General features: G+C 36.7%; 3 protein-coding genes and 1 pseudogene across 10 annotated transcripts; 2 read left to right on the top strand and 2 right to left on the bottom strand.

Annotated features, from left to right (window-relative positions):
- Positions 1-1545: 1545 nt before the first annotated feature.
- Positions 1546-5874, top strand: LOC132055800 (uncharacterized). Its single transcript, XM_059447794.1, has 5 exons — positions 1546-1806; positions 1931-1998; positions 4407-4507; positions 5515-5569; positions 5673-5874. The coding sequence occupies exons 1-5, from the start codon at positions 1726-1728 to the stop codon at positions 5806-5808; spliced, it is 441 nt and encodes a 146-aa protein (XP_059303777.1). The 5' UTR covers positions 1546-1725; the 3' UTR covers positions 5809-5874.
- Positions 5875-7770: 1896 nt separating this feature from the next.
- On the top strand, positions 7771-9910 carry LOC132058158 (probable splicing factor 3A subunit 1; annotated as a pseudogene).
- A 2330-nt stretch (positions 9911-12240) lies between these two features.
- Positions 12241-17721, bottom strand: LOC132055799 (uncharacterized). Of its 8 annotated transcripts, none has more exons than XM_059447790.1 (4): positions 16231-17721; positions 15011-15091; positions 14634-14727; positions 12241-12740 (listed from the first exon to the last, which is right to left on the bottom strand). In XM_059447790.1, exons 1-2 carry the CDS (start codon positions 17697-17699, stop codon positions 15073-15075), a joined length of 1488 nt encoding a protein of 495 aa, XP_059303773.1. In that variant the 5' UTR covers positions 17700-17721; the 3' UTR covers positions 12241-12740; positions 14634-14727; positions 15011-15072. The 8 variants fall into 8 exon arrangements, with proteins under 8 accessions (XP_059303773.1, XP_059303774.1, XP_059303770.1 ...); XM_059447791.1 differs by having other exon boundaries at positions 12241-12737; XM_059447787.1 differs by lacking the exon at positions 14634-14727.
- Positions 17722-18146: 425 nt separating this feature from the next.
- Positions 18147-25493, bottom strand: LOC132055797 (protein ENHANCER OF LHP1 1). The gene is made up of 12 exons (XM_059447784.1): positions 25094-25493; positions 22053-23161; positions 21551-21727; positions 21315-21428; positions 20888-20992; positions 20007-20141; positions 19859-19914; positions 19677-19779; positions 19485-19601; positions 19275-19401; positions 19036-19166; positions 18147-18940 (listed from the first exon to the last, which is right to left on the bottom strand). Exons 1-12 carry the CDS (start codon positions 25368-25370, stop codon positions 18431-18433), a joined length of 2961 nt encoding a protein of 986 aa, XP_059303767.1. The 5' UTR covers positions 25371-25493; the 3' UTR covers positions 18147-18430.
- Between the last annotated feature and the right edge of the window lie 1693 nt (positions 25494-27186).

Here is a 27186-nt window from a genome sequence, read left to right as displayed (position 1 = left end):
GAAAGAACGCCTCCTCGTACATGGGTGAGGAATATACGGTTGAAAATTATGCAAGAACGCATTATCCGGAAGGTTCTACCCACTGGTAGTGAGAGTTATTGGCCACCGGATCCATTTTCAATGGTTGCAAATAAAGCATTTATTCGTAAATTCAGAAAGAATGCATACTCGCGTATTCATAATAAAATGGATGTTCCACCGGGGAGATACACTCGAAAATACTCATTTTGCAATTATGTTAGTCATGATAAGCGCAAGTGTCCCTTACGGCATGGTGGTCAAACTACATCTCGCGGTGGAAGTACCTCTCGTGGTGGAGGAAACTTTAGTGGTGGAAGTACCTCTAGTGGTGGTGGCACATCTCGCGGTGGTGGCGGAAGATCAACTCAGAGGCATTAATTGATGAATGTTTTTTAAGTTTTTTTCTTACTTTGATGATTGTATTTTTAAAAGTTTGGGTTTCTTATTAATGAATTAGTATGTTAAGTATTTTCATCTACTCAAGGTTATGAATGATGCAATTTAATTAATTTTTTTTTTTTTTTTGTATAAGTGCTGCCATTTTGACTAACTTTTGATTAATTATTAATGAACAAGTTTAAGTGTTCGTAAAGAACTTCAAGTTAATGTCACCGAGCCTTGAAACGAAAATGGCGTTCGAGCACTTTTCAACTACTAAAACGGTCATCCGAACTTTTGTGTATCCTTGATGTATTGATCCTACCTTATTAATCGCACAAAAATAAGTAGGGTTCTATATAAAATATTAAAGTTTTGGGGGTCCGAAGCATGATTAATCTATGGTCAAAGTACGTTAAAAAGTGTAACGAAAAGAAGGGTTAACCAAAAGAAATAAAAAAAAAAAAAAAAAAAAAAAGAGGAACACGATAGCGCAGTAATTTACTACACTATAGCAGTTAACGGAACCGTCTCAGGTGCTTCGCTTTAGCGCAAAATTCCGCTCTAAAGGTATTTTCGTAACATTTTTTTTTGTTGGGGTATTTTGGTTCAAAATGTTTTTTTTGGGGCATTTTGGTTCCGGACTCTGTAGCTTTCTATCCAAGATCGTTGGAATTCCTTATAGCTTACTAGTTACTACTCGAGATGCTAGAACTAATTTAATTCAATAGGAGTAGTATAATAGGTTAGGTGTTAATTATATTGCCGGCTGGTAGTCATTTTCATCATCCCAAACTGAAGGAGAAAATTTAATAGTTTATTATATTTAAATTTAATAGTTTACACATACAAACTTATTTGGTACGGTTCGATATTTTTTCAGTTTACTTTTATAAAATTAAAAACCTAGGTAATTATTCGGTACAGTAATAAATTTATATAAAAATCACCAGTTTTATTAAAAGAAACCTAAAAATGGTTCGATTCGGTATGGTTCGTCGGTTTGATCAGTTTTTTAAAAACTATTGATACCCCTACTAGTACTTCCCCGGAAATTATTAAATTATCTTTCTTCCGCACTGCACGCTTCCCTACTATTTCTAATTTATTTATTATTTCAGCTGTTTCCTATAAATATTTTCTGAATCGAAGAACCAGAACTCGAGTGCCCCTCTAACTCTACTTGGGATGCTTATAGAAACTCCTCTCTCAACTCCCCTTCTATTTTAGTTCAATTCAATTAGGGATTCGTTGTCAGCGTTTTCTTGGAAGTGTCGCCGTCAATATATAAAAGGGAATGCCACTCTATAACTTAGCTTTACTCAAATGGATTCTTCAACTGCAAATTCAGTTTCAAATTCCCCCATATCTTCCGTTGCTCAATCTCCGCCACCTCAACAACATCAGGTCACTCTTGCACCTAAGTATTCATTCAATTTCTTTCCTTTTTTATCGTTTAAGTGATATATATATAATTTAAGGCTTAACCTAAGCTGCTTTCTTTTTTCTTGCCTTTTTTTTTTTTTTGTAGGAAGTGAAAGTCTCAAGCCCCATTGTTCATCAAGATTCAAAGGAGGAAGTGGTCAAAGATCCTGTTAGGCAAGTGTATAAATTGGGTTTCTTTGTATAATTGTTATTCGATTGTGATGTTTTTCTGGTTGAAGTGTTTGTTCGACCTTTACTTTGATTTTTAATCTGCAGCATTTTTACTGTGTTTAATTAATGATTTCATGGTCTGAAGGTGCAATTCTATTTTGGCAGCATTTAAGAGATTTCTTGCTGATAATTTCTTCATATAAGAATGTCTCTGTGGAGAATTCAGAATACATCCGTAAAGAATTATTTAACCTATCAAAATAGGAAATAAAATGTACTCTTTTGTTTTTGTTGTAGAAAAATAAAATATACTCATGGCTGATAGTCATCTGTTCAAATGTTATCTGGTTTCCTTTCGCGAGTCTACTTATCGCCTATAAATATTGCCCTTTTATCTACCACAAAATGATGGGAAGATACAGAGATGAGCATAAGGGCAAGTGACTAGATGTTGCTGGAAGTATTAGGAGAAAGTACCCCTTTCTATCAAATCCTTCTTTCCTCCATGAAATCAGGGTTCGAATAGATTAATTATAAGGAAAGAACAACAAGAATATTATTGACGTGACAGTTTGGGTTCATCTGGTAGATGTGCTAATAAAGGAAATCTATCGTAACTGATTTCCAATAATGATAGTTATCAATGGAAAGGGTTTGGAAAATTTGATCAATGAAAGCATGCATGGGTTGTTAAGGTAAGAGGGAAAAACAGTCGCACAGGTTTTTGTGAATCATTTGGAGCCCATCTGAAGTTATGTTGATCTTGTTGTGAAGATAGCCTAGAGTGTATCTGGCATCATGTGCCACAGCCAGATTTGAAGAGCAAGAAGCTTAATTGATTCTCTTGTAAGGTAGTAATTGAAAAGCAAAATCTGTTGGTTACTCTATTATCTGCTCCCAAGTTAATATCCTGTCTGTAAAGTGAACTCGGAGTTCGAAACTAAGATTTGAAGTGAATCCTCAGAATACAGACTCAATATTTAATGACAGTTATTTAGTACTTTAGCACTAAACATCAACAGTTTCCTATTACGGCATCTATTAAGTGCATGCTTATCGGAGATTCTCTTGAGTTATCCATTTTAGCTAAATTGGTAAGCGCAGAGATACTTTTTTTGTTCTATGAATCAAATAAGGAATGAACTATGCATTCTTATTTCAACTAGTCTAGATCTGCAGGGCCTACCGATTTGCTAGTAGTTTAGGGATAAAAAGGCAAAGATTTTGGCACATTAATCCTAAGTCCTTCCTCTCGGTTGTGGTCCATTTATGGGTATCTGTCTCACGTTAAATATGTATAGGATATTTGAAATGTTAGACCAACTATGTTGTATGGGGCGGAGTGTTGGCCAGTCAAGAAATCTCATGTTCAGAAGATGAAAGTGACGGAAATGAGAATGCTGCGATGGATGTGTGGGCACACTAGGAGCGATAGGATTAGGAATGAAGTCATCCGAGACAAGGTTGGAGTAGCCTCGGTAGAGGACAAGATGCGGGAAGCGAGGCTGAGATGGGTTGGGCATGTGATGCGGAGAGATGCAAATGCCCCAGTGCGGAGGTGCGAGAGGCTGGCTAGCGATGGTTTCAGAAGAGGTAGAGGTAGGCCAGAGAAGTATTGGGGAGAAAGGTGATTAGACAGGACATGGCACATTTCCTGCTTATCGAGGACATGGCCTTAGATAGGAGGGTATGGAGGACTCATATTAGGGTAGAAGGCTAGTAGGTAGTCGCGTTTATCCTTTCTTATGAGTAGTTCTATTGCTCTATAGTTTCTTGTCACTTGATTTCTGCTAGTATCTGTTTTCACAGAATGGTTTATCATGGCTTATTTACTTTCGTTGTTTTCATTTTCATAATTGCTTTGAATTGTTTGCTTGTATCTGACCTTTCCTATGCTTTTTCTTGAGCCGAGGGTCTTCCGGAAACAGCCTCCCTACCTAAGGTAGGGGTAAGATCTGCGTACACTCTACCTTCCCCAGACCCCACGTTGTGGGATTCACTGGGTATGTTGTTGTTGTTGTTGTACTCCTACTTCTCCAATTATTCGCTAGCATGCATATAATGATTTAGGGCTGGGAGAAGGGGTTTCATCTCTTTGTTCATATTTTATTTCTGTTTCCATTGAAAAAACTGTGTTACCTTTTCAGCTTCTAAATTTGCTGCAGCACATGAGATAACGTAATATTGAAAGGAAAGGTTTCTTTTGGTGTGCTTTTATCGAGTGCTATTAGTTGTCCGTGATGGTTAATCTTAACTCTTTAGTACTGATAAGGGAAAAGAAAGAAATTAAGACACTAAATCCCACTACAGCACTAATTCAAGTTATTCTGCTTAGATCTTCTATATATATAATTGTAATTTGAACTCGATGGAGGTCCTAACTCTTTCTATGTTTTCTTCCTATGATGTAGTGATCTGGAGAGTCAACAAATTGAGAAGTTCAAGAGGTATGAAGTTGAGGCCAGGAGACATTTAATGTCCAAGTACTTTTCAGACAAGACTATTTTTGGAGGTAAATAGTCCGAGAAAGCACTATAATAAGGTCAATTTTACTGAGTATTAAACGATAATGGTTGTTTTTTCTTCTTCTTGTTGTTACAGGTGGATATTTAAGATCATTTTTTGTGTCATGGAACTGTATTTACTTGAGGGATACTCCTATGATTATGAATATTCGTTTGTTGGTTGCCCATCTCCCTTGCCTATCTTAAGCATCATTTAAAGTTAAGTGATATGGAGAGTCTCACTTTAGTTGCAGCGGTCAATTTTACAGTCCTTGACTCTTTCTGATGCATTTGACCTTGAGAAGCAACTATTATAAACTAATTTTAAAAAAGATTTAAGGGCTTTTGAGTTTTAACAATGTAAGACTCTCTTTTTGTTTCTTTTTTTTTTTTTCCATAAGATGTAAAGCGAAGTTACTGGGACACAGACTAGCGGCTAGCCAGTGTGCACAATCAACAAGAAAGTCGGGGTAGAAAACTGAAAATAGGCATATTGAAATAACCAGTTATAAGCAGATTAATTGCTAGGTAGTATATTTATTGGAGAAAATCATGCTTTCACAATTAAGTAAATGTGTAAAACCAAGTGCGTCGTTCTCCCTTAGTTATTATTGAAGAATCAAACTCTTCTTTTTGTTTAACTAACTCTAACATATGGCCTCTAGAAATGATTGTTATTGGGAACATGGAAGGATAACCTTTTTTTTGATAGGTATGAGTCGTGAATCTGCGAGATCTTTTGAGTTATAAGAGGGTATTGTCACTTTGCATGCACCAGGAAAAGGTTATCAGTATGTTATGTAGTATTGGGGTTGCAATTGTATCCCTACTAATGTCTTAGCTCAACTACAGTTGCCATTTTTTAAAAATCTGATGTACTCAAAGAGACAATTGCAGTTGGCATTTACTGGCTATGAATTGTTTCTGTTGAAACCATTTATTAGTTTTTGCTTCCTCAAAGTAGCAGTGTGACAAGTTATTTGACATGATCAACTTCACTGACAACTATTTGCAGGAAACATCTTTGACGTAAAAATGACTATAGATGGAGAGCAAGTAAAAGTAAGCAGGTATATAAGTTTTTACTATATAAGTTTTTACTATGAAAAGGATATATACAGCATGTTAATTGAAATATATGTGTTGTTGCCTCAACATTTCCTTTTTTGCCAGATTTCCTGGATACCAGTCATATGCAGATCCCGCTAATTTTAACGATGATAGCGGTAGCAACTCAATATCTACAGTGGAAACTCCAACCCCAAGTGCTAATGGGCAGCAACCTTCCCAAAAAGGCTACCAATCTTAGAATTTGCTTGCTTTGATACCATCCGGTTAATTAGTGGAATCTCCTGGACTTAGATTAAATTTGAAACTTTTCAAAGTAAATCAACTGGTGGCAATATCTAAGGACAAAGAAACTTAACTTGCTTCGGATTGAGGCATTGTTGTAGTTGTTATTGTCCTTATATGCAAGGACAAAGATAGCGTTTGGAAAGCTGGTTGGTTACTTGTCCCCAACTTATAGCATGTTTAACTAAACTTCCTAAATATGCTTATTTTGATAAGCATTTAGAACTCTTTCTCAAAAAAAGTACTTTCGGAAAAGAGCTTTCGGGGAAAAGCTACTTTTTTCGCTTATGAAAACAGCTTCTTTTACTATTCAAAAGAGCTCAAAAGCTCTTATTTTCAAAAAGCTTAGTATACACCTCAACTCTATGCTTTTGGCTTTCCAAAAGCTTTGGCCAAATAGGCTGTTAGTGCGTAGTTGCTCCTGCGTGAATAATTACCATGTAGCATTGACCATTTGTTCTTGTTCTTTTAAAACCTTTGATACTACAAGAACGTAGTGAATATTAGTCAGACCTAATTTTTATTAAGCGCCTTATGAGGACTAGAACATAGTGAGCTAAATTAATAGGCTAAAGAATGGGTATCGCATGAGGATTTGGGGAATCCACCAGTTAAAAATATATTGTATTTGTAATGCTTACATTTTAAAAACTACCATATTTGTGTACCCAATTAATGTTAGAAATAAAAATATTTAGGGTTAGAAAAAAAAAATCTGCAGAATGACTTCAAGGCGTGCAACAACGCCACTTTCCTTAAGGAATATTTGCCCCCACCACAACTTATGCAAAGGGGATTGCGAATTTCCTCTAGGATACAATGAAATTTATTCGAATTTCTCTTTGCACAAACAAATCGAATCACAGGTCACTCAAAAGAAAAAACAGAATTTGTCTAACTTATAAATATTTTCTGTAGCAAATAAGTATAAGATATTTGGAGAAGAAGAAGAAGATCTTGTCGTTAATTTTTTTTTTCCTGTTACTTTGACAGTCTATTTATAGACATAAACATGTCTATTCTGAAGAGAAACATCAGGTGGTTACACCACATGTCTATTCTGAAGAGACACATCAGTTGGGTTGGAATTTAAACAATGGTAACTATTCATTCCTGTAGGTAACTGTTTCTATACCAACTAACTGCCAATTTGAATTAATTAAAATTCAAAAAACAACTGACAAAATTACTAACATGTAGTCGGACTACTGCAAAATGTAGCAGGACTATAAAACAATGTAGAAGGATTATTGGACCTTTGGGAGATCCATTTGAAAATCCTCCAACAATTAATTGGGTTAAGTTGCATCAGGCACATCAGGAGTATTAAAAGTCCCAGTTGTAACAAATTAGCAAAGCCTAGTAGTAGAAGTATATATGATCTTTAATCAACTGCAGAAGTTATTGAAACAGAATAGAACAAGAGAGAGAAGAGGAGGAACCAAGAAGACGAGAACATTTTGAGCACAAGAAATTTCTTGGCTTGACATTATAGAGTAGCAATTTCATTATGGCCCCGAAGTTTCACGTTATTTTGACTTCTCTTCTGCAATGAAACATCCGGTTGCCCTTCAGAACTAATATTAACAAATAGGAGTACGTTTTTTCTTTTGAATGGAGAATTTTGTTACTGGAAACTTTTACGTAATTTTCTTGCCCATAACGTAATTTTATACTCATACTATTTACTAAAATATCCCATAAATATCGTGTCAAGTCCTTTACTTTCGGTTGTGGTATTTGTGGGTTTCGTAAACTATCCTTTTTAATACCGTATCTCAAGTCAAATATGTATGGGATATTAAATTCATGTTCAAATACAATTGTACTAACTTTTAGAATATTTTTTTAACATTGACTTGGAATACTTTTCTTATTTTATTTTAGGGTTCTTACTTTTTGACTGCCGCTCCAAGCCTCTGCCACCGCCTTTCTCCCTGTTTTTGCTATTGGAATATAATTATAAATTTGATTTGAAAAGCATTCAAATTCACCCATAACGTAATCTTATAATCCACCTATCATGTTGGGCACCATGCAGAACGAAGAGCACGTTAACAAGGTTCCAACATCCATTGCAACGCATACAAGAACCATTGGTATTATTTATCCGCCTCCAAATATTAGGAATATTATTGAAACAACTGCACAGTACGTGGCGAAAAGTGGTCCAGAATTCGAGAAGACGATTGTTCTAAAAGAAGCTAGAAATCCTAAATTCAGTTTCTTGAAAGCTTCGGATCCTTACAATGCCTATTATCAGCACCGTTTGGCTGAAGCTAACGTACAGAAACAACCAGAAAATTCAGCTAACAAAGAAGCTGAAGTTACTAAGGCTGATGATCCGTCAGCCCAGTTAAGACCTGTCATTAATGTTATTGAGCCACCAGAGGTAGAGCAATACACTGTTCGATTCCCTGAAGGGATCACAAGTGAAGAGGTAAATATCATTAAGCTTGCAGCACAGTTTGTTGCGGTAATGGCAAGTCTTTCTTAACAGGGTTAACAAGCAGGGAGATTAATAATCCCATGTTTTATTTTCTAAACCCTAATGCTCACAGCAATGCTTTCGTGTTTTTTACTTCAATTGTGGATGCCTATTCGAAAGTCCTGATGCCTCGTAAAAACTTGACAGATGAACTGCGTAAGAGTGTTGTCGACGTGACAACTGTCATGGAGCGATGTCTGCATCGGTTGGAATGGGAGAAGTCACAGGAGATGGCTAGACAGAATGCTGAAGATGAGATAGAACAGGAGAGGTTACTGATGTCTATGATTGATTGGCACGATTTTGTTGTTGTTGAGACTATAGATTTTGCTGATTATGAGGATCAGGATTTACCTCCTCCTATGAACCTTGAGGGGGAGCAAGATGTCCACAATAATGGAGCAAGAAGAGTATGTTGAGCAGGTTGAAATGGAGATGGACGATGAAGAGATGCAGCTTGTCGAAGAAGGTAACGTGAGAGCTGAAACCTTAGCAATTCAAGATGAGCGGGACCCACCAATGCGGATTGTGAAGAACTGGAAGAGGCCTGAAGAGAGGATGCAGGTAGAAGGGGACCCAACTAAGTATGTTGTCTCTCCTATAAGTGGTGAGTTAATACCGATTAATGAGATGTCTGAACATATGAGGATTTCTCTCATTGATCCCACAAGGAACAGAAGGAGAGGATGTTTGCAAAGATTAGGGAGACCACTCTTGCTCAGGATGATGAGATTTCTAGGAACATTGTCGGACTTGCACAAACACGGCCTGATATTTTTGGTACTACAGAGGAAGAAGTCTCAAATGCTATCAAGGCTGAGATTGAGAAAAAGAAGGAAGAACCAAAGGAGGTCAGCTGGGATGGTCACACAGGTAGCATTGGTCGCACTGCAAGCCAGGCAATGTGTCAGAATAGTAATTCAGATGATCAGACCGATGCTGCAAATGATGCAAGTAACCTCACTGGTCCTCAGGCTCCTTCAACTCCAAAGCACGGTGTTAGATCTCTTAGGCCGCTACCTCCCCCTCTTGGACTTGTACTAAATATTCCTATGCCTCTTAATACATTGCACCATTCCACTCCCACTAGTGGTGGGGTTGTTGCTCTGCCTCCACCTCGACCTCCTATAGTTAACATGATTCCTACGCCTCCTGGATCACAGCTTTTGCCTTTGGGAGCACCCCGATCTTTTGTTCCCCTCCCGATGCCCCCTCCTGGAATGCCTGTGGTCCCACCTCCTCCTATGTCCCAAGAAATGCCACCACCACCTCCAGCAGAGGAAGCCCCTCTTCTGGAAGAGCCAGAGTCGAAAAGGCAAAAGCTTGATGAGTATGTTCTCATTCCTGAAGAGCAGTTTTTGACTCAGCACTCGGGACCTGAAGGGATCCTCCATATATCTGTGCCGAATACCACTGAAGGAATCTCAAAAGACAAGTTCTGGAAATCACAGTGGAATCACTGTGTGAAACCATTGGCAGTCTAAAAGAGAAGATTTTTGGGGAGATCCAGCTTCCTGCAAACAAACAGAAGCTGAGTGGAAAAGCTGGTTTTCTAAAGGACAACTTGTAACGGGGTGGCAGAAAGAGATGAATGGAATTCTCGGACACGGCCTTTAAATTTTAGGAACTGCTGGCATTATCTAGTCCCTGTTATGAATTCATAGGATTCTCCATACTTCTTTCATGTTATTTTGGAGATTATATTGGTCTCATACTTCTAGTATTTCTTTCTGCAATTTAATCAACTAATTTACTACTCTATATTAGTCCTGCTCTTCTAATTATTTGCTAGCATGTATTATATAATATAGGGCTGGGACAATGGCTTTCATTTCTGTGTTCATATTGCCAAACTCCTGCAAGACACCTCATTGAATGCTGCACTTGCAATTTTCTAAACCTTTTTGTTTGGAGAACTTTCTGAACTTTAAAAAAATACTATCTATTTTATCTTAATTGAATGTGTATCGGAAGTTTTAGTGGTCTTATTGATTGGAGAGGTTATTCTTTTCCATTTGGTTTTCCTATACTCATCTGCTGGTTATTCTGTGATCATGGATTAGTTTGCAGACTAGTCATCCTCATGTAGATTTGCATATTATCTGCAATCTGCATGTATGCAAGGGCACATGGTTTTTGTATAATATGTTCTCTATACTGAAGTATCGTTTGTCAAGTTCAACATTCAACTGGCAATCAACTGTACGCCCTTCAGGTTGGTTGGGCTGGCCTACCAAAAAAGAATTTTGACAAAACATGCAATCATAGTCACAGAGCAAAGTACTGTTTATTTGCCCTAAAAATATAAATCCCCTCTATGCATTTGCTCTCAGTTGAATTATAGAAACTTGAAATAATTTCCCAACTGGCAATGTAATCCTGTCTATGCATCTGTTTTTTCTAACTGCCTCTAAGCTATGGCCATATAATATAAATGACTGATATTGAGAAATCTAAACTGGCAGGTCTGTACAACCTTTTCCTAAACGATATGGGTAATGAATCTGCTACCTCTTTTTTGAGTTATATGAGCCTATTGTCCTTCACATGCACCAAGAAAAGGATTTTAGTATTGGGGTTGCAATTGTATCCGTACGAGTAATATTCAAGTCAATTGCAAGTTGGCATTGACTGCTTAAGATTCTACAGTTTGACCACTCTTCGGACTTCGTGGGGGACACTATCTCTTATTTCAGGAAAAATCAGGACTGGTGCATTCCATTCAAAAGGAAAATTAATGACTGGGATATTGATGGTTACAAACAGATATTCCTCACTCCTTAACAACATTCCACCTTTTTGTGCTTTCACTAGATCAGTTTAAATGGAATTTACACTCCTCCCTTATTAGCACTTCATCCTCTCTTACTTATAGGCCTTGGAAAACAATACGGAAGAGCAAGACACCTCTGTCACAGATGCATACTTTGTGAGGAAGAGGAGGAAAACATCCAACACATCGGCCACTTTGGAATCTGTTGTTTAGCATTTTGGATATCAATTGGTGGACGCCAAGATCTTTTTAGGAGTTTCTACTTGCCTGGCACTTGGCAGGAGAGCCATTGCTACATCCTCCTTTTCTGCCTCGAACGCCATTCTTGACACTATACTTGAGCTCAATACAAAAATATGTTCTAACCTAGGTTTTGGTGCAGCATGAGACTGGCAAATAATTTAGAGCCAGAAGTCATACTGGACTCTATCTCTTCATTACACTCTGTGATGTTCTTACCACTTTGACGTAATCTTTTTCCATCCTTTGGCGGGCAAACATTAATAAACTTCATCAAAAAGAAGATGTCATAGCATTTGTGTGACCATATCTTTCAGAACTTGTGGTTTAAAACATGTCATAATATTTGTGTGGTTTTAAACATTTCTCATTAGCGGTAAAATAGAAAGAGTATAGTCGATTGTTACATGACATTTTTTTTAACAGACTAAAGAGGAAAGCGTGACATATAAACTAGACCAAAGAGAATATGTTATACGGCTAGCAGGTGCCTATATTGGTTCAGCGAGTAGTTCTTTAACAACCCTTGATGGTGTAAGAATGCAGTGAATATTGCCACTTGACCCTAATTTGTTAAGGACACCGCACCTTCTTACATAGGAAATAGACCATATCCGCATTTTTTTGTTCTTGATATATAACCGGATCTTATTTCTATTACTATGAAATTCATAAATGAAGTAGTTAATGGTAGGGTTACCATTATCCTTTTTGTAGTGACGAATCTTGCATGTTTTCCTAAGAAAAGGAATTTTTTATCAGACATTTCTCTATGAAAAATATGAATCGGAGTCAAGGAAATGAACATTTTTGTTCATCTTCATACTTTTCAAAGAGAACCAAGTTAAACATGTGGTATCAATGCGAATATGTATGGCATAACACAGTGCAACATCACTAATTTTCAGCATCAAACTAGAAATTCAAGAACAATAATGTACAAGTTGGCAAGACTATAACTTGTGTTTGCAGTATGCCCTATAATACATCTAGACGAGACAAACTCTGCACTTCTCCAGATTTTAGCCTACAGCTACCAAGCACCATTTAAACTTTCCCCATGATCTGTAACTTAATAAATTCACTCTCATAAGAATATAAACAAACAGAAGGGATTAAGGTTTCCAATGGCTCCAGAACAAAGGTTTAGTAATCCAAACAAATTTCCATAAAGCTCCCTCCAGCCTTGACCAACTTGCCCATCACCCTTGTTGGCTATACACTCACTCTACCAGTGCTCTTCAGTCATTCACTGCCTGATGGCATTGGGGGAAGGTGCACGCTGATTGCAAATACTCAACAGGCCCAGTGAGAAATCTCCTTTTTACCCTGCCAAGTTGTGAAGCAACTGAAACTGTACATGATGAACTAAACCTACCGTCTCCTGCTGCACCAATGATGACATACAATCTTTAAATTACATTCAAAAATCATATATTGCAGTAAATGCTAATGTGGTCATAAAAGCATAGTACTTGGAATTGTAGCAACGAAATTGATGTGATGTCTTGATAGCAACAAAATACAAACACGGATGAAACAGAAACACAGCAAAAATACATGCTAAAATTGAACTAGTGCTAGAGTTGATCCTGATTTAGCCATGTACAGCCTCATTATTGTCATGCTAGGCTCAGAAACTATGATTAGATATTCACAAGCTTGTTCATACATGCTCTCAGATCTAAAACACTTAACTGCCACTGTTATTAAGCAAAGACCAACATATTTTGCATGTATGATAAAACTAGTTTCTACGTACGTGCCTCGCACGTAATTCCCAGACACGGGGTGAGAAAATCTGGAAATCTAGACGTTAATGTAAGATGGCAGATATTAAAATATACAATATATAGATGCAACTAATAGCTTACGTATATATGTGAATATTTATAACCAAAAAAGTATTGATACCATGCCATGTATAAAGATATAAAAGAAACTAACTTTTTTAGCTAATTCACACCATATTTATTGGTTATTTGTATGAATAATGTGCGAAAGAAAGACTTCCATGAGCATAATTAGAAGACTTTGCAGATTGAACCATAAAACTCGCTTCTTGTTATGATTTTGCACTTACCTTTAATATATTAGTCGGCTTTACAATTTATTAACACATATTGTCATCCATTCTTCTAATTAATATCACCACCCTATCTTTTTTCTCTTCTTTTTATGTTGTTCTTCCTTCCTTCCTTCTCCCTCTAAATAATGAAAGCCTTGAACCAGTAACCAAAAAGTAGTTAAGCAAATTCTACCTAACATTTGACTTGTTACAAATATTTTTCATTATAAATACCACTATCTATATGTCCTCGCCTCTATTTGTATTTCAACATCTGCGAATAAAAGTGGTGGCGAATCACTATATCTCCCACATTTATAATAAACTTTTCGAGAACTTAAGAAGAATTAACAACCAACAAAATAAAAGAAAATAATGTCGGATAGAAATCTTCATTAATTAATCTTCTGCAAATTCAAGTTGTGCTAATTTTTTAATGAAACACCAAAAAGCTAGAATAAGTAATGATTACTTTAGACCAACATACAAAAATAATTTGAGATAATTACTAATAATACAGAGATTAAACCATCGGAGTAATTGAATAGTTCTTGATATTCTGTTGTTATCCAATATGAATTATTTTGTTCTATTTAGATTCTAGTTAGCTTACAATTAGTCTTTAGTTCATTATATATAGGTCTCTTTGTTTTTATATAATCAGACTAATTGGGACTTCTTTTTTTTTTTTTTTGAAAATGACTAATTGGGACTTCTTATTAACAACAGGAATAGTGCACATTAGGATCAAGTATTAGGAACTTGAGTTAGGTTCCAAATATGATTAGAGCAATTATATCGTGAGTTAACTTCCTAGTTTACTATAATTTTGTATCCTAATGTGTATTATTCCAGTTATGTCCTTTCCTTGTATGTTCTTGTACAAATTAATGAAATAATAAAGGGTATAAAAGTCCTTCAACATTTGAAGGATATTTTTGTGCTTTTATGATAATATAGATGTGCTATAGATGGCTTTCCTAACAAGCATCCAATTTTGGTTGTCTTCCAAAGTGATTGTTGTTTTACTTATGATCAATTTTTAAATAAAGATTCTCACCGTCAATGACTCCTTTTTTTTCTAAATGACTCCTTGGTCCTCAATTTCCAAATATTCCAGTCTTGAGTGACAAATGGAGAATCCATGATCAAAACAAGAAAGAATACCTCAACTTAAACATCTGTAAAAAGAGAGGAAAAAAGGCCAAATACCTAGATAGCCCCTCAAACTTGGCATGATTTGTCAGTAGACACTCCAAGTAAACAAGTGACCAAATAGACACTTCAAAGCGACAAAAGTGTGTCTCTTAAACACAACAGCAAAATCAGATGGTGAAAATTGCACGCTGATGCTGTGTCAAAGAACGAATTAAATAAAGACACGTGTTTAAAAAAAAACGTGTAGACAGAAGAAAAAAATCCAAAAACAGAACAACCCCCCTTTATTCTTCTTCTTTGAAACTGCCCCTTCACTCTTCAGCAGCTCCCGCCCTTCGTATGCAGCACAGAAGGCATCAAACGATCCCCCCATTCATTTCAAAATTATGAAGAATTAATTTGCATCATTTGAGCCTTTCTCGTGAACTAACCTTAATTTTGCATGCTTAACTAAAATACTCTATCAGAAGCCATATCCAAGAACGAGCCAACTTCACATGGCAAGAAGAGACCTGGGGCGATTCAATGAGCAGAAAGAGTAGCAGCGTCAGAAAAACTCGAGCATAATCTGAGCTTCTGGATGTGAAAAAGATGGCGAAAGAGCTACGTCAAGGATAGAAGAGCTAAGTTCAAGGATAGAAGAGTTAATCCGACTGTTAAAGCACACAGATTCTGAAAGGTTTCTTCTTCATTATTTATTGGCTTGTGCTTATTTATATACACGCTAACGTGTAAGTGTAGATGGTGGGATAGAAAGTATTGAGTATGATCCATTTGGGTTCATTTGGATGGCGAATTTGTATGTCAGAAATGTTCGCCTCGACGGACATGGCCCGGAAATTCTCCGGTGGCAACAAATACCCACCCTTGCATTTTCTCTCTTCCCCTTTTATTCCAGACAGAGGACTATCACCTTCACCATCACCAAGAAAGAGCCTAACCGGGAAAACCCACTGGGACTCATCGGATAGCACTAGCTTATATCTTTTCAGTAGTTTATTTTTTCTTTTCATCTCTCACCGGAAATTTTGGAGAAGGAATGGTGAAATATTTAAAAGAAAAAAAAAAAAAAAAAAAAAAAAAAGAGATCATAACTTAAGCTTTTCATGCAGCCAAATGCAAGTGTAAACCACACTATTTGCTATGTGGGTGTGAGGTGCTCATGTGACACTAATGTCAAACAGGGGTGTCTATTTGGTCACTGGTTAAGTTGGAGCGTCTGACAAACAACTCGTGCCAAGTTTGAGGGATATCTAGGTATTTGGCCAAAAAAACAAGGACTTTTTCCCCCTCCAAGCTTGAAATTACTTTCACATGGTTCAAACATAAGAGCTACAGAAAACTGATTGATGAATACCAATGAGTCTTATAATCCGTGAGCTTTCTACAATCTATACAGTGTAAAAGTAAATTAGCTAAGAAAAATCAAATTAAATAGATAATTCATCCTTCTCTGAACTTGCTCTATATACAAAGTTTTCAACAACATATAATGGTGAAGGCATAAGAAATCCATATGGTATTAACATCAAAATCATCTACTCTATCAACAACTTTAATTTTAGCACACCAACAACTAATTCCAACAAAGGATGCATTAGTCTAGGGGTTGAACGCTTTCAAACAAACAATCTAAATACAAAAACTATACCTCCATTCAAGTTGCTCAACGCTCCTGTTCCAAAGTTCAAGTTGATCAATGCTCTGTGTCTGTGTCTGGAATGTTTTCCTCCGCTCATAGTCAGGATCATCAGTGGGCAACTCGTGTCGACAAACTGGACAGGTGTTCCTAATCCCAAGCCAAGGCAATATACAGTCACCATGATACCTATGAGCACATGGTAACTGTCTAGCCTTTTCTCCCAAATTCATCTCATCCTTGCAGATAGCACAAGTAGCATCGTTCTTTTCTAAATCCTCTTTACTCACATCCACAGTTGGAAGGTCTCTAACAACCGTCTTCGAAGCTGGTGGTCTTCCACCAACTAAACCATTCTCCCCCTCTGCAAACTGTCCAAACAACAGCTCATACTCAGCAGTGTAATTGTAATCGTCTTGATCAATATGACGACCAAAATCAAACCCTCCATTTCCAATTTCCGGGTCAGGCTCCAAATTGTGAACATTCAACAGAAACTCCCACTCCAAATTTTCCAACTCCGTAGCTCTTTCCTCCTCTCGAGCAACAGCAGATTCAGTTATTTCCTCGTCATCGTCTAAAAACATGCTTAGAATCTCTCTTTCATCAACTCTTCCATCAATTTCTTCCCACTCAAAGTCTTCATTATTCACATCCCTATGATCCTCCAATTGGAATGAATCCCAACACAGCCTAACGCTCGGGTCATCATCACTCTCATTACCACGAATATTCTCCTCTTCGTCATCGCCATCAGCTTCATTCACATTGAATAATCTGCCTACAACGCAGTTCTCATCAGGATCCGAGTCAGATTCAATATCCACAATCCTCAACCCACTAACAAACTGCTCTGGGACATCACAATCTTCAACATGAAACCCAGAACTATCGTTACCTAACCCTAGCCCAAAATCTAGGTCTAAGCTACTCAAGCCCACAAACTCATTCTCTTCAACCACACCGAATTCGGGCTCGGCACGGAGCAAATCAGGGCCCAAAACGACACGTGTCGAAGATTGAGATTGTTCAACGCGTTGCTGGAACATGTCCATAACAAAGTTAACTTGGTTCTCGCGGTCCAAAAGATCCACGGAATCAGGTTCTGAAACGTCGTCGTTTACGGCAAAATTGGTTCTCTGCCGAGAAGCCGAAGAGATTTGGCGGCGGCGAGAGGAATCGAAGAGATCTGGGCCGTCGAAGTTATGGAAATCGTGAGGCCAGTAAGGAGAAGAAGAGTCGAGGTCTTGTACGACAGCGTTTTGGTGTTCCATAACGTCGACTTCTTCGCAGTTGTCGGGGAAATTATTTAAGGAGATTGAGACCTGAGCCATTGCTGAAGAAATACGGGCTTTTTTTGAACAACTCTCCGTTTTTGGCTTTTGGGTTACCTTGGCTTGTATTGATGGTTTTCTGGTAGGTGTGTTTGTGTGTACGAGTAAGCAGTTGATTTTCTTAGCGTGTGAGATTATTAAAATCATCAAAAATCTCTAACCCTTTCCACACTGTTAGGAAGTTGTGTTTGAAAGTTGGGATGATTGGCTAAATGGTGTCTGGAAAATTAATCCCAACACAAGATTCTAAAAAATTAAAATTAATCCCAACATAAAATTCTCAAAATATTACAGCATTTAATTCCATTTATGTGTTGTTTTATGTGAGAAAAAAAAATTACGTGTATCAAAAATATGGGAATTTAATTATTTAAATCAATGAAATGCCGTTTTAAAAAGTAATTAATCTCCATATTAGTAGTCACTGTGTAACAATCTATACAGTGTTAATTACAGCCTAAATAATAACAGTTAAAAATACATTTGATTTGAAAAAAGGTAGAGAAAGATTAAATTAATCATGTGCTCTTCAACATGCTAAATAAGTACATTGAAGGACATAATTATCACTCTCAGAAAAAGTCACCCGAACACGCAACTCAACATTGTTGACAATGAATAATGGGCAATGGGATGTTACATGGACTACTACTTTTTAACCAGCCAGCAATGAGCAACTTAACGATGTAAGTGGATGCTCATTTCAGCATTATTGCAAAGTATCAGATTCAACTCTTGAGTCTTGTCAACTGTTTCCACACTGTATTGTTTAAATAGATACAAGAACTACCACAAGCCTAATATATTAATCATATACAACTTTCTCTACTACAAGCAACTTGGGAAAAATGCTCCTAGTCATTTCAGTCACAAAGGCATCATCTGTCAGCTTTCACCTTTTTCTTTAGGGAATCAAACAAGGATGTACTTTCCTTCTTGTTCGATGACTTTGCAAATGGATTAGAGGGGCGTTGTGCTGTTACCTTATTGGCTTCTCCATTCTTATCTTGTCCATCTTGCAGTTCATTTGCATCTTCTAATTTTCTTTCATTCTTCACTTCATCCACCTTATCCTTTTCATCCTTCACTTTCTTAGCCTTCTTCATATCAAATGCACTTTTGAACTCCCTTGCCATTTCCAATTTTCTGGCTTTAGCATTTTCTGTCTCTACATTTACATCCTTGATTGGTTCCTCCAGAGACCGTTTTTTCGTACCAGAAGAAGCTAACAAATTTAGGGATGGAGAATCCTGTGATTCCAATCTTTTGCTGCTTTCAACCGTAACATGGGACTTGGTTAATGCAGCATGAGCATTAAAAGAGGTATCACATTTCAACTCAGTCGATACAGGAATTGCACTACCAGATGTTTCTTTATTCAATCTTTCCTGTAGAAATACAATGTAACAAGAATGAAACTCAAATAACGTGAAGTAACAAATATATGACAATCAAATGCTTCTATGGAGGTCACCAACCCTACCTCCAATATGGCATTAAAGCGCTCTGCCAAATTTGGCAGTTTCAGTGCTGTAACAAGCTTTATAGCACCTTTGACTGATTTTTCCAAAGCCAAAAGTTTTACGAGTTCAGTAGCTCTGACTAGCTTATCACCTGATAAAAGAGGGAAAAGAAGCTGATATCAGAATTTAAGAAAACAAAATGAAAGTAGGAAACCGAAGTATTCTGAACTTGCTGCATCCAACTTCACAGGAAACTGACCATTGCAGCAGGATGCAATGAGCCTCAGGATGCATCGATCAAGAGCGGCTTCAGTATTAAAAGCCTCATCATCAAGCAAACTGGTGTCCTCACCAGCAGCTTCCATTTCTTCAACTGTGCTCTGAATCTGAATGCCAATCCAGCAAACAGCATATCAACACGAATTTCCACTGATTTTTCTGGAAGGTGTAAGGAAATCTAAGCACATACCCGGTGGAGATGCATGTTATTCAGTATAAATTCATTCTCCAGGTTTTCTGCTCCAAGATCAGATGAAGCAAGAGGAAATGAAAGATCCAACAGTGAGAGAATAGGTTTAGGAGTGGCCTGAAAACACAACCAGATGATTAGAGAGGTGCTATAGCAAACAAGGCAAGAAAACACAGCAAAAAAGCATCATACCTCTGGAAAGGAGTCAGGAGATTTGCAAATGACACAGAACAACTTGCTTGTGTTTAACCCTACAACCCAATAGTTCTCTTCCGGCTTCTTCAATTTGCTGGCACTGAAATTTCTAATTTGTAAACGAACAAGTATTTGTAAAATCAATGCAGTTAGCAGTGGACAAATGGAGGTTATTATACCTGAAAAGTGGAAGCCAACTGCCACCATATTGATTAGTGAAGACCCTTAGTACACCCTACATTTGCAGTTGTTGAGCAACCGACTTCAGTTTAGGCAATCTTAAGATAAACCACTGGCCTCAGAATTAATGCCAAATACTTTTCTCACCTTAGAGTCAAAAGAACTAAGATGCCCTTCTTCACTAAAACCAAACCATGATAGACATGAACCAGGAGTCAATGGAAGTCTTCCTCGGTGAAGTAGTGTTCCAATACGAATATTGAAGACTCTAAATTCGAGAATCTGTATGATAATTCAAATAGTTCTATTATCAATAGACCAGTACACCTCTTCTCCAATTGTCATTAATAGATCAGTCCAAATAATACTTGCATATATCAAAGTTCAACTAGAAAATCAAAGTCAAGTGAAACTGAAGAAACAACTATATATTGTTGAAATCATGTGATCTCCGTTCAATATGAATATAGTTAAGATCTGCCCTGGTAGTAACTCTTTTTTAGTAAACCCTAAATTATGTCTTGAGCTCCATCCATTTTATTTGGACTACATTTATTTTCTTCATACCAAGACAAAAACATATGGAAGAGACAGGATAAACATTCAAAGTACAAGTGTTTTTTACTATGTTCAAGCATTGGAATCTATTACTATGTTCTAGGTAATACGCATAAGCCTAGACAAGGTTAGAATTTATTAAATTCATTGTTTAAGAAAAGAAGTATTAATTAATGACATGACTTTAGTGACCATTCAGAGCGGGAAAATCTGATCAGAGCACACCATGAACAAGGACATTTCAATTAATCAGTTTGTAATTTGTAAAGATCTACTGTGACTTAACTTTTTGATAGGAAATATAATGTGACGCAACTTCAAAATTGACCTAATGTATTATTTTATTAAGCAACCACTATATATCCTTATTGACATAATTCTTCATATTCTAATAACTATTAAGGGTTTTACAAGGCATATCAACACATAAATAAAATAACTTAACCACATGACATAACAATGAACTATACCTGTTCATTAGAGGGAAGAGGGGGAGATGCATGTGTGACAACGACAAGTTCATCCTTAAAGCCAGCCGCAGTAACCACTGGTCCATCAAGGGAAAGAATATGTCTCTTGTATTTCAAACCAAACAAAGAAAAAGAACTGTCTCAGTTATCATTTACAGAACAATCAAAAGATCGATTATGACATTTCAAATACTCCATCTATTTCAAGTTGATGTCATAAGTTTATTTTGGGTAGTGCTAAAACGGTGACCATTTTCACAACTTATATTAAATAATCAAAAATATAAATAAACCAACAACCAATCCATTATAACTACTGGAAATGCTTGCCAAGAAACAAATTCAATTTGAAACTAAGGGAGATTATTTTTTACGCAAACGGAACCAACTTGCAAATCCCAAGCAAACAGTATCTGAATATATATACCTGCAGGCCACCCTCAGTGAAGATGCGAAGAAAATTACAACTTGTAATGGCAGCTACCCAACCAGTTCCTAGTGCAACTGCTCTTACTTCTTCCTCTTCAAACCGCATTGACCACTGATGTTGCATAAGGAAATTAAAGTTGGCCACCAGAAGTAATAAGTTTCATAATTCTGAAACATTTTGGCATACACATACTTCTGATGTACGCATATGGAATAACAGATTAAATCACTAACCTCACTGTTATTAGCCCAGGTACTGAAAGGTCGATACATGAGTGTACTCATATTCTTTTCACCCTTGCATGGATTTGCAAATACGCTTCCATTTTCATTTAATGAAGCCATTGTGAAACCAAAATAATCGGTCATTGCAGGGACTCGGGGGCCACTGCTTGTGTCATGAAAATCAATCTGCATGGAAGTTATCATGTTAGCTGAATAACTCATTCATATATAGGTCTATGGTAAAACATAAGATGAATTTCCCTTTCAACATTGCATGCACCAATTATTGATAGCTGTATTTTCCCTTGTTAGTTTTGATGACAAATTGACAATCACAGTTTCTAGCCATGACACAGTTAAAAGCCAATCACTTGAGAGTGAAGATGGTTGTGGAAAACAAGCTCAAAACTCAATTTTGTATAATAAGAATAAAATAACTAACAGGAGTAACGTTTTGGAATAGAAATAAAGACAGGACACAAACACAAAACAAGCAAGCAAGCTGCAATACCTCTATGTGAGAGTATCCATCATGCTCCATCGTGGTTATACTGCCAAGCATGCTGTAACAAAGAAAACGTCTTTTGCCAGGCTGCTGTGGAGTCGCGCCTGGTTGAATAGCTTCTTGCATTTTTGGCCCTGCAGAAACTGGCACATTCTTGAGCTCATTTCCTTTATTATCTGAACGATCCCTGTGACCATGAGGAGCTTTCTTACGAGGTTCAACTTTTGGAAGTAACTCCAACTCTTCATTAGTGTCTTCTTCCCAATCATCAGGATAACTATGCTGTTTGCGTAATCTTTTTCTGCTAAACGATTCAGATTCATCTTGACTATCTTCTCCAAGATCACTTAAACTACCAGATACACTTGCGTTCTCTTCCTCTTCATCATAGAAAAGAAGACCATGTCCATTTTTAGAACTTAAACCAGGGATGTCTTCCGTGGGAGATTTCATTGAAGAGGGTACAGCTGAGTCCCAGACACCATACTTTCCCATGATGTCAACTATTGCCAATGCATTGCCAATTGGTTTCCACGCCATACAAGTTACCCTGTTCTCGAATTTCTGCCGATCAATATCTTGTTTCTTATCAACATCCCATATCAAAATCTGTCTATCTAGTCCAGAAGTAGCCATGTACTTTCCATTTGGTGACCAAGATAAATAGCAAATGGGCTGCACATGATCACCTCTAAGAGAAAACAGTTTTTCTGCAGTGTCTCTGTCATACATCACCACATCATTTTTCAAGCCAGGAACAGCTAATAGCTCCCCATCAGGACTCCAGCTAACTATATTCATAGAAGAAAAATCAGAACCAATGACAGGAGCTATTCCTTTTAAGACGTGAATTGTTTTCCCTGACTGGAGTTCCCAGAACATGACAGTCCCAATTGAATCAGCTGAAGCCAGGTATTCACTTTTGGGATCAAAAGCTATGCCAGTGATGGATCCTCTATGTCCTTTAAGAACTCTTGCAATCGAGCCATCAATGGTATTTATAAGTTTGATGCCGTCATCGTCACCAGCAGCTGCCAGCATAGTTCCAGATCTATTGAAAGCAAGCACCCGTATAGGCAATGTAAATCTAGTAATATTTGTCTCGAACTCCCCAGCTGATGCAAAAATAAAAACAACAAACAAATCAAATGACAATCGCAATCAGCAAGTCGATGAGCAGCTGGACTAACAAATCAGATGTTCCATATTTGGCATAAATAGTCAAGTATATGCCTCCGCTTCAATATATATGAGTCTTCCCGTTTTGAGACATTTCGAATTGTTTGATATCATTCCATATCTATTCTAATTTCGCAACTTTCAAGAATTCAAACTCATTTAAACTTTTAAACCTTGATGTGATTTGTTCTCAATCAAACAACTTTTGACCATTACTTTATTGTTTATCTTCCACTATCAATAATATGATAAATAAGCCAAATCAACATATTAAACTCCATGCCAATTCAAAGTTTAAAATATAAATTAAAATGGTGTTAGTGATTGTTAAGGCATTTAAAGAACTATATCTCCAGATCAGTTCTGTTAATTAACTAACAATGATGTCTCGAGCAGTTAGAGTACACAGAAGCATAAAAGAACCAAATCAAGCAAAAGACTTCAGAAAGCAAAACGAGATCGAGATGATCAGGACGATATTAAGAAGTTGAGCTATATTTCTACTATTTTCTTTTCTTTTTCTTCATCTTTCTCTGTTTATATTATATGTAGGTGCAGTGTGGAGGAGGTGTGAATGGGTAAGGATATGGGGACAACCATTTCACTTCAAGCAGTATACGAAAGGGTGCTGGGCGCCTTCTAGTCTTACAGAACTTAATTCGGGAGTTAGCAGAGTTTGATTAGAGAATTCAGCCCTTAAAATTGCGGTCGAGAAAAAAAGTTTATGAGGACAAGCTTTGTATGTGCCAATGAATTAAGACCAAATGCACCTTTAGTTTCTCTTCATATCATACTATGTTAAAATTCTACATCATACTTTTTTTTTTTTTTTTTTTTTTTTTGAGAAGGTAACAATTCTCATCATACTTAGCAGCTACAAATGTTGGAAAATAAAACAAACGGAGCAAGCAAGACCAGCTCAGCTTCTCAGACTAACCCTGTTGCCCAACCTGATGTTGACCACTAACGAATAATGTGGTCTCAAGTCCCAACTCACATGTAGCTTATGAATTGAAAGGGTGTCTTCCCTACTTCAGAGAGAAACGCAAGTAATTGTCACATGCACTATCGCATGGTTAGTGGTTTCATGAACCAGTGGTCACACAAGATTTGTATGAAGGGACCAACTTATTCGTGGAAAGATTGACAATGTTTTAGTTAGAATGATAATGGGACAACAATACTAATTCAGCGTAAGTAATTCAACATTATGAACAAAAAAAACTGGATGTTCAAACAAAACACCTTAAATTATTATTATAATTGATCACTTGTCCGGAACATTCTTGTTTTGGAAATAAAAGCATAAAAATCAACACAAGATTCAGCTATATATATGATAAAGCATAACAAATTACAAAAATTAACAGAAATACTATCCACGCCATTCAAGTAGTTCACTCTAAGTTAGCACTCCCTCTGTCCCAATTTATGTGGCACCTTTCGTTTTTTGAGATTCAAACAAGCGTTTTTTTACCGCAGTTTTTCATATGTCTTTTACATATTTTGAATTATCAATAATTGTGACTTATAGTAGTACATTTTTATGTAGTTTTAAAATATGTAAAATTTTACTTCAAAAAAACATAAAAATTTCATGCTTGAATTCATGGTCAAAATTAAATTGTTTGACTCTCGAAATTTGAACTGTGCCACATAAACTGAGACAAAGGGAGTAACAAATACTTCAGCTAGCTGTCCTCAATTAATGTGCTACAGTAAGTCAGGTTATAGAAACACCGATCATTTTGCCTCCACCAGGAATCCAACAAGCAAAAACTAAATGAAATAAAGCAAACTCCTTATTCCTAAAACGAAATCACTCTACTTTCCATCTTGATAGTGGAGAGAAAAAAGTGAGCAAATACCAGGAAATTTGTAGAGTTTGACGGAATGGTCAATAGATCCAGAAGCCAAACAGGTGTAATTAGGGCTGAGAGCCAAAGCGGTAACGCCATCTCTATGATGTCGAACAACTTTAGGAGGATTAGCTGGCAAAATCGCATCATGAATACAAATTGAAGTATCAGATGAAGAAGCAGTGACAATGTGTTCGCCTTGTTGATCCCATAAAACCGAGCAAAACGAACCAACGTTATTGCTGCTCTTGTGAGCTTCTCTAAGCTTAATGGATCTGATCTTCATTGTTGATTAAGGTTTGTTGTTCGCTTTCTTTCTCTGGTTTAGATTTTGCTTTTGGTTTTGGTTTGAGTGTTAGGGTTTTGGATAAATGTAAAGTGTTTTTGGATCTGGCGGGAAATGGGTTTGTGAATTGGGATAGAGAGAGCGGGAAAGGAGGATAAAATTGGAAATCTATTTGATTTTTGCGCCAATGCTACGGGATCTGATGCTGACCCGAGAAGAAGTTATTGGGCCAAACTCTCGCACAAGTCAATAACTGGACCTGCCTGGATTGGCTCTATAGATTGCTTTTTTTTGCGCGGAGTGCCCTTCTTTTCGCCATTTCTTTATATTTGCCCCTCATTTACGCCTTCTTAATTTTCGCCTGCTACCTTTGCTTAATGAAAGTTTTGAAAATTACCCTTACCCCATTAAAACCCTTTCTATTTCGTCATTTCCCCCTTTTCTTTTTTTTGCTTCTTCGTTCCTCCTTCGTTTTTGCGTCGTTTTATCCGTTCCAAAATTTAGGTACGAATTTGGATCTTTTGCGTTCGTTTCAATATTTGTTTTTATGTTAAATTGTTGTTTTTTGAATTGATATCTTTGTCTTCGTCGTTTTTTATATTTAATTGATCCTTTTTGATTTAAAATTATAGTTGTTTTGTTAAAGTCGTATGATTTTTTGAACTTTAGTTTTCGTTGCCTTATGTATATATTTTGGTTTTTTGAATGTCGTATTATGAATGTCGTAATATGTTTTAGTTGATTTTGATATGCGTTTTGGTTTTCTCTTCGTCGAATCTTTGAAGTTTTGCCGTGAGCAATACTGTTTTATGTTCGTTGTCGTTGTTTTTGTTTAATAATGGTTTTTGTGAAGAATGTGTTTGTGCGAGGCGGCATATGCCTCGTTTACAGAATTTTTGTTTTTTGAAACTACATTATGTGTATTCCGCATAATTTCGTGATTTAAGTTATGCATGTGTGTTATGATTTTCGTGTTTTTTTTTTAATAATGTTGGTTTTTATGATAGTTTATATGTTTTCCCGATTATAAGCTTTGGTTTAAGATTTTTGGTGTTTTTTTGTTTAGTAACCTCGTGTTTTCTACGAAGACCGTGTTTGTTCGAGGCAACATACGCCGGTCCAAGAGAGTTATTGGTTTTTTGAAATCGGGTTATGCTGTCTCGCATAAAGTTATCCTCGTTCCATAACTTCTTAATTAAGTTAATTTATGTGTTCTGGGTTTTTTGGTGTTTTCTTGTTAATAATTTTTGTTTTTATGCAATCTATGTGTTTTGGTTCTTTCTTCTATTACGCAGTATTTGTGTACCAAATTAGGGGCCGATTTTTTATTATGGCATATGTTAATTATTTTCATTCTCATTTTTGGTTTATTCTTATGTAAATTCTTGGTTTTTGTTGACATTGATTTTTCTTTTAGAGCAAGAGAGGAACATCCTCGTTAAGTTTGAACACCGGGTTGAATGTGGTATGTGGAGGGTGATTTTCATTTTCTTGAGTTTGATTTTTGTCCTTTTTGAGTGTCTCTCAACTGACTTGTTGAAAAGGTGCGTGTTTGGACAGCTTTATGGATTTGGTCGATGTCCACCCGAGTGATAGTATTTTCCATTGCTTGATCTTATCGCAACTTTCATCTAGTAATGATAGTGCTTAAAGTTTAAGATATTTGATCGTGTGTGTGTATTTGGATTCCGAGTGTTTCCGTCTTATTACCGGTTTGGATTCTTGTCTTGGCGATTTTAGTGTCGTGTCTAGCAAAGCAACAGACGCAATGAGACTTTATTTTCCAAATCGATAGAATGGGTTGTACCGGATTTTC

This window comes from Lycium ferocissimum, chromosome 5, assembly GCF_029784015.1.
Source record: "Lycium ferocissimum isolate CSIRO_LF1 chromosome 5, AGI_CSIRO_Lferr_CH_V1, whole genome shotgun sequence".
Lineage (NCBI taxonomy): Eukaryota > Viridiplantae > Streptophyta > Magnoliopsida > Solanales > Solanaceae > Lycium > Lycium ferocissimum.
The sequence above is the reverse complement of the archived record's forward strand: the minus strand, read 5'-3'. Positions and strand labels throughout refer to the sequence as shown.